Below are 12,593 nucleotides of genomic sequence, written 5' to 3'. Positions count from 1 at the left end.
ATTCTGGTGGGGCATCTTGAACACTAACAAGTTTTATTCTCTGCCATTGGCCTGAACTCTGTCTTCAGTAACTTGGACAGACTTGTTAGGGACACCCCTGCCCTTTCTTCTGAGATCTGACCTCATACTCCCGCCTCAGCAGTTCCCGTCTCAGCCTCCCTCGCTGGGATTCTAAGCTTGGGCCACCACGTCAACTAACACCTGTGGTCTTTAGATCACTCGAGAAGAACTGAGCATTTCTTATCGATCAGCTCTGTGTTAAGTACTTGAGAGGCTTTCCCTGCCCAACCTCCACAGCAATGTTCTGGCAAACCTATTTTTAAAGTTGTATGTGTGCTTTTTAACATCTGATCACAGTCCTATGTCATCTATATTTCTCCCCAGGTAAACATCTTCACTTTTCACATTCCCTATGTCACTAATACCTCTCTGTTATCCGTACCCATTTACTTCCATGTTTTACTTAGGAACGTGGTTCAGACTAAAAATATAATTAGGACAATGTAGGCTTCCATGGGGCTGGTCATCCATGCTCACCAGCATGAAGTGGCTTTGCAAAGGGTCTCTTAGTGCTTATGTTCTTGAGTCAAATAAAGAGTCTGTGTGTTTGTGAATGTACATCTACACATGTGTGAATGCACACACACACCTGCCCCTTTGTCGTGCACTGCTGTCATATTGCTCTAATAAGAAAAAGCAGTCATTGGCATGTTTCCTTATACACATCTGAACATCTGAAGATGCTTTCACTGCAATAAATGAACCTGTAGAAGCTCAGCATTTAACAGGCATTGGTAACATATCATAAGATCCCTCTGTTATATCATTATATCATTAGATCCCTCTGTTATACTAGCATCGCTCTGAAAAATGCCTTCAGATAGTTCTACCTCAACGCTCAATAGTTCAGTCCATTTTCACACATATCATTTTTAAATTCCTGCTGAAACTGTCCTGTGTTTATCTGGTGCAAGTATATATAGAATGTGGATTGATTATGTGGCATGGCTTGAGAGAAGCTTTGTTGAGCTTGTACACAGCAAGGACACATCTTGTGATAGATAATGCAGCTCTGCAAGTTACCTGCTCATAAAACTCGCTGGCGATGCCCTCTGTCCACCGCAGGTGGAGTTCTTTGCATTTAGCAGGCCCGTTGATGTCAGCCAGCTTTATACACATCTGACACACCAGGAGACGGTCGTTTTCATTGGTCCAATCTATCCCGACATCATCGTTTACCTGTTTGAGGCACAGAAACAACATTTTCTGTTTCCACATCCCAGTTAAACATGAGAAAGGACAACGGAATTTCATTATTTTCTTACTGTGTGGGAATCAAAACATCAAACATGAGAATTTTGGATACTAGATCTAATATCAAGAAAAGTAATGCAACTCATTCGAAATTAAAGTCATTATTACTTACTGAACTTATAAGAAATCTTGTTTAAAAGTTTTGTTTTGTATGTGTATATAAAAATATACTTGCTCATGTGTGTTAGCGTGCATGTGTGTATATATGTGTGTGCATATATGTATGCCTATATGTATGTATGTGTCTTTGTGTGCTTATATGTGTGCATATGTGTATGTGTGCATGTGTGTGTATGTGTGCATGTGTGTGGATGTGTATTGTGCATGTGTGTATATATGTATGTATGTATGCATGTGTGTTGTCTGTGTGCATGTGTGGTGTGTGCATGTGTGTACATGTGCATGTATGTAGGCCAGAGGCTTCCTCAGGAGCCACTCCCTCGTGTTTTGAGACAAGCTATCTCTGATGAGGCTACTGTCTGGTGAGACTCTGAGAGCCTCTGTCTATCTCCTCAGAGCTGAGGCACTCATATAATATATAATATACATGAGTACTACTGTGCTCAGTTTTTTATTTTTATTTTTTAAATGTGGGTTCACAGGGTCAAACTTAGGTCTTCATGCTGGCAAAGCCAACACTCTCCTGTCTGACGCTTCTCCCCAGGACCAAGTAAGAAACTTTCTTGAATGAATACTTAGACTTTTATGTTTGAGGCATGACATTTTACCTCATGATTTCTTTCATCTCTACCACTGTTGGGTAACTCACCTCATACACTGTGGAAAGAATACATCAAACAAAGAGCAGTGAGAGCTGGTAGTTTATAGAACAAAGCCTAACACAGACAGCCAAGACCTCAACTTCTTCGGCATCTAGCCTCAGAGCGATGGCTATCTGCTAGCATGAGGATAAATATCCCAACCATTTCTTTCTCATAGAAATCTCATGGAAATCGGGTTTTGATCAATATTTTGATTCTCAGACACCTTTTAATGAAGCCACAAAATGAACATAGATAGAGACCTGGTTACCTTGGCGTTAAATTTGGCTACAAAGTCAAAGTGTTTCTTCAGGTCAGTAGCCAAAATCGCTTCAATGACTAGGAAGCGGAAGTGCTTGAATTCCACGTGGTCCAGGTTAACTAAGAAGTTATACTCTGGCCGGGACATGAAGAGATTCCAGGCTGCAGCGGCGTGATGGTTCTCCAGAACAGAACGGTCGTTGTATAGCACCGCCTAGCGGGGAAAAGAGGCAGGACAGGAGGGTCCAACTTTTTAAGTTAAAAAGGAATCACAAAAGGCTATGGAAGGCTTTAAATTAAACATTTTTATGTGGGCTATGGACAATTTTATTATCTTAATTATTGATGCATTTTTATTTTCCAGCATATAAGTTTCTCCCCTTTAAACTTTTTTTGCAAATTTTATTTATATACCTTATATTTATATTGTATGTAAGTTTTATATTATACATATAAAACTTAATTACAAGATGTTTTATATTATATATTATATAATTATATGTTAATTATATATTTATGTATATTGTGTATATTATGTATATATATAATTATTTTCTTTAAAGGAAATTATTTTCTTTATAGGAAAACCTTGTTTAGGTGAAAAAAAAATCACCCTAATGTATGAGATAAATGGATAATAAATTCCTTCCAATGAATATGCATGCCATGAAACTATTTTGAAAGAATAAGTTTTACATGCAAAAAGTCTCCTCATACTCTTAACAGATGAAGGAAAACATAGCTCTCTAGTTTTTTTCAGAAGAGGATGTGAGTAAGATATCTTTGCTTTGATGGGGATATTCACTGTTAGTCATTTGTCGTGATTCTCCTCTACGAAGGCAACTGAGAAAAGACCTTTGTACATAATGAGGTTAAATATCTATCATGATTGTCTTGGCACAAACCATGACATCTTTGGAAATTAACAAGGCCTCTAAAAATTCTGATGACTAGGTACAGTTTGGTGTCTATACATCATATTTGTGAAATTAATGTTATTCCAAAAAATGTAGAACCTAAATTATTATCTCCTCACGAAAATCTAAGCCTTTACCTGAGGGGCACTAGTGGCAACCAGGAAGGCATTTGTCCTCCCTGGGTGATCGTAGTCATGCATGGCTGCAGCAACGTACAGAGCCATCAACTCTAGGGCTGGAATATTCCCAGACAGGCATCCATATTTGTCATCTGGCACGTGATACATTTTTGAAAACACATATCCCATGTGTCCGTGTGTAAATCCACTGTCAGAATCTGAGGAGAGGAAGTGAAAGTGAAAGGCATTCTTTAAAACTGTGAAGCTGGGATTACCTGACTTGAAAATACAACATGCAAACCACAAATACAACACACAATTGGCGTTCCTGGCTTTGGTAAGAAGCATGGGCAGAGTTCATACACACCGGAGTCGCTTGCTGAGCCGTGATCACCAATCACACTTGGGAGGCCAGGAATCGGCTGTGTTGTGAGATACCACACAGCGTGTAGAACATCGGTGGCATGGATTCTGTTATGATCTGTAATGATGGGAAGGAGCAAGCACACATCAGCTTGTGAACTCTGAGGTCCAAGGACAAAGACTGCCATCTACTGGATACATATTCTATCCTCACACTTCAACACTTCAGGGAAGGCCTGCCAGATTTTCTAGGACAGGGACTTTTGGAAATTCCACATCATTTCTACAGTGACAAGAAACCACATCTTGGCACTTATTGTGCATGTTGATATCCAAAATGGAAAAGCCAGTGTCTGGTTCTTCCAGAAGCCTCTACATACAGGAACCTCACTGCCTAGTGTTTATAGAAAAAAATATGCAGTGGGGAGAGAGAGAGAGAGAGAGAGAGAGAGAGAGAGAGAGAGAGAGAGAGAGAGAGAGAGAGAGAGAGAGAGAGAGAGAGAGAGAAAGAGAGAAAGAGAGAGAGAAATAGAGAGAGAGAAATAGAGAGAGAAATAGAGAGAGAGAAATAGAGAGAAAGAAATAGAGAGAGAGAAAGTAAATCATAGTAGAGCAGTTAGACCAATAGTCTCAAAGACCTGAAATACCATCTCTAACAAATGCCATCTTCCTTATCAGCAAAGATGCTCCGCTGAAGGGACCAGTCACATCACCAAACACTGTGTATCCTCCCCTACCATTAGAAATCAGCAGGACTCCATCAACCTAACCTCATCAAGCAATCATGTGTGTGTGTGTGTGTGTGTGTGTGTGTGTGTGTGTAATATGACAATATATTATATATGTGTGTATATATGTATATACTTCTAGTGAGTTGTCTATGTAAATTGTTATACCAACTTCTGCTTCATGAAGTTTCTTCCATAATCCTTTCCTTTTTTATAGCTGCATCTAGATGAACTAACTCAGACTACCCAGATGACAGTTAAGTTCCATGCTTTCCTTCGCCCTGAATGGTATTACAGGTGGACTCTGACTAAAGGTTTCACTACTATGATGTGAATAGACTCTCTTGCTCATCTGATTCCATTTTCACATCCCTTCCACAACCTTTTAATATTAACTGTGGATTCCTTGATAGGAACCCATCAGACATAAGTCTTGGGTCGAGTAAGTGCTAAAATAATTTGAGCAATGGATGTTTGTATTTGAAATTAAAGCGATGGCAAGCATAGCCTTTATTAGCTTACTCACATTAGTCTAAGTGTCTAACTTCAACACATAGAAGACATTATTATTATTTTAAAGCCGTACCACACAAGCTAAAGATCCCCTCAAGACGTAAATAAATTCCTTTATGGAAATACAAAGGACCTCAAATGCTACAAGCAGGTTTGTTTGTTTTAACATTTACTTATTGTATGTGTGTGCATATGCCCATACACACAAGCACACCCTGGAAGTCAGAGGACAACTAGTGGGAGTCAGTTCTCTCCTTCTACCATGTGGCTAAGGGGGCTCAAATATGTCCTGAGCTCTGATGAGAGCATCCTTATCCACTGAGCCAGCTTGCTTGCCCTATGAACATCATTATCATAATAAATTATTTTCACTTGAAGTGGACAAATCAATAGTTTACAAAAATAAATACGTCACTCATCTAAAAATGGGAAATCAAAACATAAAGTAAGAAACTGAATTTGGGGAGTTTCTATTTATACTTGAATACTAGCCCAGGCTTCCCCACGGCCTCATGAAACACTACAGAGAACACACTATTCTAGGCCATAGCAAAGCGGCATGACCACACATCACAGTGTTTGTACGCAGTGTGGCTTCCAGGTAAATTCAATAAGACCCGCCAATTGAAAATAAAAAATACCTTTGGAAATAAAACAATAATTTGGAAATCCTGCCTGGATGTAATTGTCCTTTAGTTTTCCTGTGGCTTCCTTTCTGAAGATGTTTATTTATGTAACTCCTTACCCCTTGTGAGATCACTAACATTTATGTCACTTGCTGGCACCTGACCAGACTGAGCCCTGGGAAAGTCACAAAGGAAGCTAGGCTTATTGCCAGATCCTCCCTCCCCCCCTGCTCCCACCATCAACCCCCTTTTCATCTCTCTCTTCCAACTTCCATGACCTCAGCGGCCAGCCTTTCCCAAAGGACCTAGTATCAGCAAGCACCTCTTCCCGAGCTGATTGGTCTATCACACCCATCCATGCTTTGCCTGTAATTCTCAGCACTTCTCGGTGTCAGCCTGCATTCTTCCTTCTCCATTCCCGCCACACTACGTGCTAATGCATTTTCCTGTGGTTATTCAGTGGGACTATTTTAAATCACCAAGCTCTCAAAGCCAGCATGTTCATGTCTTCCGAGATACTTGCCAGTTATTTGTGTCCAAGTATAAGCGTTTTTAAATTTTAGCTTTACTTTTTTTTGCTGTTTTGGTTTGTTTCTGCTTTTAAGACAGGGTCTCTCTATACATCATTCAAGCTTGTTTTAAACTCATTATCTGCCCAGGATGACCTTGAAGTTCTGACCCCTTCCCACGCATCCTGAGTGCTGAAATTACAGACATATACATTGTTTACATTGTTCTGGGCATTGAACCCCTCAGTTCTTATTTGCTAGGTAAATTTTCTACCAGCTACGTGACACGCCCAGTCTTTCATTTCAAGTCTTCATAACGACAAATGACATGAGCTTTTGAAGTTCAATACGCCTAAAAGCAGACTTACTTAAAAGAGAAAACATATTTTAAATGACACATGTCCAGTAATAGTGTGTGAGTTATCGAAGCCAACACAAAGAACACATTCCTAAGATGTATTCAAAACAATAGATCGATAGGATTGCTTTTTCATCTATGTATTTATTCCTTTCAAGCACATATGGGTTCCATATTTGTTGTATTTGGGTCTTTGGGCATTTTCTTCAGCTTCATAGACTCTATTATAAGTAATCCTCATGTTTATATGTGCTGATTGAGTGGACTGTATGTGGAGAGTTAACCTCTTCTTTGCACCATGTCTTCATTATTATAATTTTGTCAGTAATCTACACTAGAGTCCTTGACAGTGCCCTCATCTTGAGATTTCCTATTTACCTGATTTTTAAAGCTTTCCCATTACCTGTTTTTTTTTATGTCTCTTCCTCTTTACAGCATTAACTAAACCACCATCCTCCAGCCCCTGTAAACACTAGCCTGATTTAGCTCATCAAGAAAACATCCATTGCTCTTGCTTTAGTTGTTGAACTAGCCAAATACCATGAAAAAGTTTAAATTTACTCAATAAAAGCAGGTCATTATTTAATGAGAAGAAATTTGACAGTTAATCCTACCCTGAACAACTATGAGAGATATGCAAATCACATAGTCTAACCTTTTAAAAATCATCATCCCGTTTAATCCTGACCCTCATGTAAAGGAGATCTGAAGATACCATTCTTGGTAAAGAAATGTGGCTAGAGGAAGTGTGTAAGGCTCCGGGTCTCTGGTGCTGTGTGGTGAGTACAACAGTCATAGACATCAGTACAATGAGTCACATAGAGTGCACACAGCATCGGCCATTGATGCCTTGACTTCCCATTGCTCTCGGTGGGTCTGACAAGCATGCATTGGATTATCTTACTTATACTCACAAGGAATGTCCCTGTATCCGATCTCCAAAGCATGAAAGTAATTCATAAACTCCCTAACCGGGATTTTAAAGGCTTCAAAGAGCCCCATGTCTTCAAACAGTCTGTATGATACCTGGAAAAGGGAAAGACAAGGCTTTGTAAGACATCACTCACTGTGCTAGAGAGGGAAAAGCTGAGAGTGTGAGTCCATCAACCATATGGATATTCTGAGAGAAGTTATACTTCCAATAAACACAGTGAAGACTTCCATGTCCTGAGCCTATGCAGTCCCTTACCATAGGGACTACATCATCTAGCATCAAGATAAATATTGTGCATAAATCCCATAGACATCCAAGAAGCCAAGAACCCCAGCAACACTAAGAACAATGCACTGAGGTATTAAATTGAGTGACTTCTGAATGTTAGAAAATAATATGCACATGACATGTGCTAAGCCAGGCCTGGCATCTGCTACCAACAATCCCAGCACTTGGAGAGGATGTGGCAGGAAGCTTGCCATGGCTTTGAATCCAGGATAGGTACAGAGTTCATCCCATTATTTTTGATGTTTTTATTTACCCAATATTTGAGATACTGTGTATAAACACTAACAGAATTAGGAAAGCATGCTGCTTCAACAATTAGAGTAACACACATCATCTAATGAGACCCTTGCCCTAGTCAGTTGGCACTTAATAATTATTACAGATACTTCTCAGGGTAGCTTTTGAGACTGATACTATGAATTCCCAATATCTGGTAGCAGAGGATGCTGAGCCCAGAGAGGCTGAACAACTTGTAGATCACCCAGTTGATATGGAGCAGAGCCAGAAGCCAAACTGTATATGTCGGTTTTAGAGCTTGTAGGCTTAACTGCTTCAAACCCCTCAAACCATGACTGGGAAGTCAAAATGGTTAGAGCTTCAAATCACGACAATGATTTCAAAAGATTAAAAAAAAAGAAAGAAAGAAAGAAAGAAACAAGTTCTCACAATATAGCTCTGGGCAGTCCAGAACTTACTATATAGATCAAGCTGGCCTCAAACTCACACACACGCACACAAGATTCCCTTACCTTTGCCTGCCAGGCACTGGGATTAAAGGTATACACCACTATGCCCAGCCTTCCCATGACTCTCTTAAACCCTCTGAGAGATGAACTCTATTCTAGAGTCTTATTTTACAACAGGACATTGTTATCAAAGTGCTATCAAAATCAAGTACCTAGTGCCTCATATACAGTCATTCCAAACTTATGAAATAAGAATCATGAACTTGGCCAACTGTGTCCACCAAAGAGTAAAAATATAATCTAAAATCTGAAAGCTGGAAGAATGACTCAGAGGACACTCTTGCCGAGGACCCAGGATCAACCCCCAGAATCTACATGGCATCTTATAACCATCTGAAACTCAAGTTCCAGGAGACCTCATGCTCTGTTCTGACCACCACAGATACTAGGCATACAGGTGGTATACAGGCTTACATGCAGGATAAACACTAATACACATAAATAAAATAAGATTAATTTTTGATAAAATAAACATGTGAAACATCTAGACTCAAAGAACTCAGCAAGGCCAGAAACTGTGGCCAACATGCATATGGATCTTCATGTGGGTGCTAGGAACTAAACTTACATCCTCAGCAAAAGTAGTAGTTGCTCTTAATTAGTGAGCCTAAGTTATTCATATTTAGATAGGTATTCCATTACACAACCAATTCATCATTTGGCTTCAACTTTTGAACAAATATATTTAAATGTTTTCCTAATTTTCCGATGTTTTCTTTGCATGTCCTCCAAGCAATCCTTCAGAAGGGAACTCTTGAGAGGATCCCCCTTACAGAAATAAGACTAACACATTTGTCCAGCACTCCAGCCACTCAGTCTGTATTTCCTGTAAAAGACGGTGACGGTTTGATTTTCAAACACACACAACTCTGATGCTTCGCATGCTAGTAGTGGAGAGACATATTTCTGCTCAGTTTCTTATTTTTCATGAGGTCTACGCACTGTGACACTCAGAAGTTAAAAAAAAAAGTCACCACATACAATTATAGCAATAAATCCATCATAAACAGGCCAATTTCCTCTTTGGCTCAATTCTATGAATTTCGTTCACCTGTCCATCTTGCTTATATATCCTTGCCTCTGTTTCCTTTGTCTTGGACCACCAACCAAACAACATACATGGTTCAACCTAAGCCTACATATATAGCAGATGTGCAGCTTGGTCTTCATGTGGGTTCCAAACAACTGGAACAGGGGCTATCCCAAAAGCTGTTGCCTGTATATGGGATATGTTCTTCTATCTGGGATGCCTTATCTGGCCTCAGTGGGAGAAGATGCACCTATTCTCACAGAGATTCCCACCTGCTCAGAGTAGGAGAGAAGGGGAAGAAGGGGAAGGATTGTGGGAGGGAGTGACGGGGAGGGGGGGTCAGTGATCAGGATATACAGTGAAGAAGTAAAAAATGAAATTATATTTAAAAAGAATTACATAGTATCTTAAATGTAGACTACAACATTCATTTAATATTCCAGTTTCTTTGGAAAACACACAGCCATAGAAGTTACCAGGTGTTCTACCAAAAATTTCATGTCTATCTGTATATCTGCCCATGGGTACTGAGAAAATAGGGTTTTTTGTTTGTTTGTTTTTTGTTTTTTACAAACCAGCACACTATTTCTCCTGTGTTTCAAGTCGGCCACTTGAATGCATTTCTTACCTGGCTCAGAATACGGCCACATTTTCTTCCTATATTTTCCATTAAATCAAAAATTGGAAAATTCCAGGTGTTCAACTGATCCATAATTGAGTCCAGGTTATCCATGACCAGGGGTTCTGGAGCAAGAATTGGTTTGTCCTGTAATGGAGATGAAGATATGTGAACCACATAATAGTTTTTCTATTAAAAAAAAACTCATTTTGTTAAAGTTAAGAAACAACTGCATCTCTCTCAAGTAAGTCTATACATCTTAAAATCAGTAAACGAACAAAAATAGGAAGAAATAAGCCCAGAGTAAAGAGGCCAGCCAGCATTGAAGCCGGTTCAGACAGGCTTTTAGGGGCTTGTCTCTCTTGCACGTACAACCCAGCCTAACACAGACATTCCTCCCAGATATCAGCTTTAGTACTATAGCGTAATTGCAAGATTCTCTAATGAAGACTGAAGAACTTCAGAAAATCCTGTCATTCCTAATCCTCCTTCTCTCCGTACTTCAGTAAATGTGTCTGAAATATAAGACCTGGCTTATGTTGGACCCTTGACGAACATGCATGAGGAGGGTGGCACCTTCGCCCCTCCGCTTTAACTGCATGTGTATTTCAGCCATTCAGATCACCATTAGTACTGGAGAATGACAGCAGCCACATCTTTCAGAAATATCATTTCATCCCCATGACGTCTTCTCCCCTAAATAACTTGCTCTATGTAAATGCAAGGACATGTGTACAACAACATGTCTCAAGTCAGGATACACCTATCTTCCTACTACCACAAATATTTTTAAAAGTAAAGAAAATGAGAAAAACATTCGTTAATTTTTTTTTATCTGAAAAACTGCTTTAAAGTGTGAGTAGCAGAAACATAATGAAAGAAAAATGATAACAGCAGCAGCAGCAGATTACGGTCAGGTCAGCTACTCTCTACACTTGGCAGCTGTGCTTAACCTCACGCAAACATGCACCAGTGAGTGTCTTTACAGCAGATATGTCGCCATCAAAGGACCTCTTAGAATCAGTAAAAATCTTATCTAACTTCACAAGGGAAACAAGTGCTGGTTCCCATTGTAATCCAGGGGGCATCAAGGGTAAAACAGAAGATGCCCTAAGAAAATCAACCTGTCAGTCAATCCCTCTTTCTAATGTTTTATTACCATTTAATATTATGAGTTTAATTTTCTCCTTTTTCTTATTCAGTTCTTTATTACATTGTTTGTACTCATATGTAAAAGATGAATACATGGGGCTGGGAGATGGCTAGGCAGCGAAGAGCTTGCCAGGCAAGCATAGCAGCTGAGTTTGATCTACACAACATACTTTTAAAAATGAGTGTGGTTGATTGCGGGCACTTGTAGTGTCAAAGCTGGGTCCTAGGGCTCAGTGGCTAGCTGCCCAGCCTTCTTATTGAGCTCCAAACCAGTGAGAGACCCTGTCTCAAAATAAAGTAGATGGAACTTGAATAAAAACACCACTGGTTGTCCTCTGATCTTCATTCCCATGTGTGCTCACTTGTATGTGTACCTGCAGACACAAGCATACACACACACACACACACACACACACCCCTTATTCTTTTCACTACCAAGTAAAGGCATCATGAAGAAACCAAGATACTCAGAGAGAGGAAGGCTGTACTAATACACCTGGAGGCTACAGGCATGTGATTCCAGAGGGATGCAGCTATAAACCTAAAGACAGCAGGATCTATCCCCAAGTCAGTCTCTGCAATGGAAGCAAGTTCTCATGGAAATGAATGAGTTTAGTGATATGGGGCTACCAGGAAGATCATGGTCTGGGAAGTATAGGTGCCACAAGCCGATGCTTTCCTCTGGGGTTCTCTCTGGCACTCAGCTTCCTCTTCATTCTGCAGAATGTCACTGCTGTCACTGTTGTTGTTGGTCTCATAATCGGAGGTAACTTGAGAAGTGTCATCTGCAGTGCAAGGAGAAAGGCCTGTTATAAGAGATGGGGAGGGGCGGCAAGGAAGTAAGCCCTCCTAAAACATTACCATATGATGACGTATTTAGTGAAACTGGCTTTATGGATCTCTATGCCAAGAACATTGTAGAGACCAGATGAGGGTGTTAGATTTCTTGGAATTGGAGTTATAGACAGCTAGTAAACCACACAACATGGGTGCTGGGAACAGAACTCCAGTTTTCTGGGAGAGTAGTACATATTCATATATTCTGTGCAATCTCTCCATCCCCTAATGAGTAGATAGGAATTCAGATATATGATTTATGTGACATTCAGTGGCTCTCAATGATAGATCAGTCATTACATTTAAATTACTTCTTCCCTTCTCTCTCTCCCTTTCTCTCTCCTCTCTCCTCTCTCCCCTCTCCCCTCTCCCCTCTCCCCTCTCCCCTCTCTCCCCTCTCTCCTCTTTCTCCTCTCTCTCCTCTTTCCCCTTTCTCTCTTTCTGGTAATGAGGTTCAAACTGGGGCTTCACATATGGCCTCAAGAACTCTACCATTGAGTTACATTCCTAGCTGGATT

At 40.1% G+C, this 12,593-nt stretch overlaps 1 protein-coding gene across 3 annotated transcripts in view; it reads right to left on the bottom strand.

Annotated features, from left to right (window-relative positions):
• The window catches only part of Pde3a (phosphodiesterase 3A, cGMP inhibited), a 257,594-nt gene that overhangs the window by 15,514 nt on the left and 229,487 nt on the right, over nt 1-12,593 (bottom strand). For all 3 annotated transcript variants that reach the window (NM_018779.2, XM_006506979.4, XM_011241595.3), the window contains exons 8-14: nt 11,869-12,023; nt 10,096-10,233; nt 7,384-7,495; nt 3,740-3,853; nt 3,391-3,590; nt 2,347-2,550; nt 1,084-1,239 (exon numbers count right to left, since the gene is read on the bottom strand). In NM_018779.2, coding sequence (NP_061249.1) covers nt 1,084-1,239; nt 2,347-2,550; nt 3,391-3,590; nt 3,740-3,853; nt 7,384-7,495; nt 10,096-10,233; nt 11,869-12,023 — 1,079 coding nt within the window. The remainder of the gene's footprint in view (nt 1-1,083; nt 1,240-2,346; nt 2,551-3,390; nt 3,591-3,739; nt 3,854-7,383; nt 7,496-10,095; nt 10,234-11,868; nt 12,024-12,593) is intronic.

Source organism: Mus musculus, chromosome 6 (assembly GCF_000001635.26).
Source record: "Mus musculus strain C57BL/6J chromosome 6, GRCm38.p6 C57BL/6J".
Taxonomy (NCBI): Eukaryota; Metazoa; Chordata; class Mammalia; order Rodentia; family Muridae; genus Mus; species Mus musculus.
This window is presented reverse-complemented; position numbering and strand designations above follow the sequence as displayed.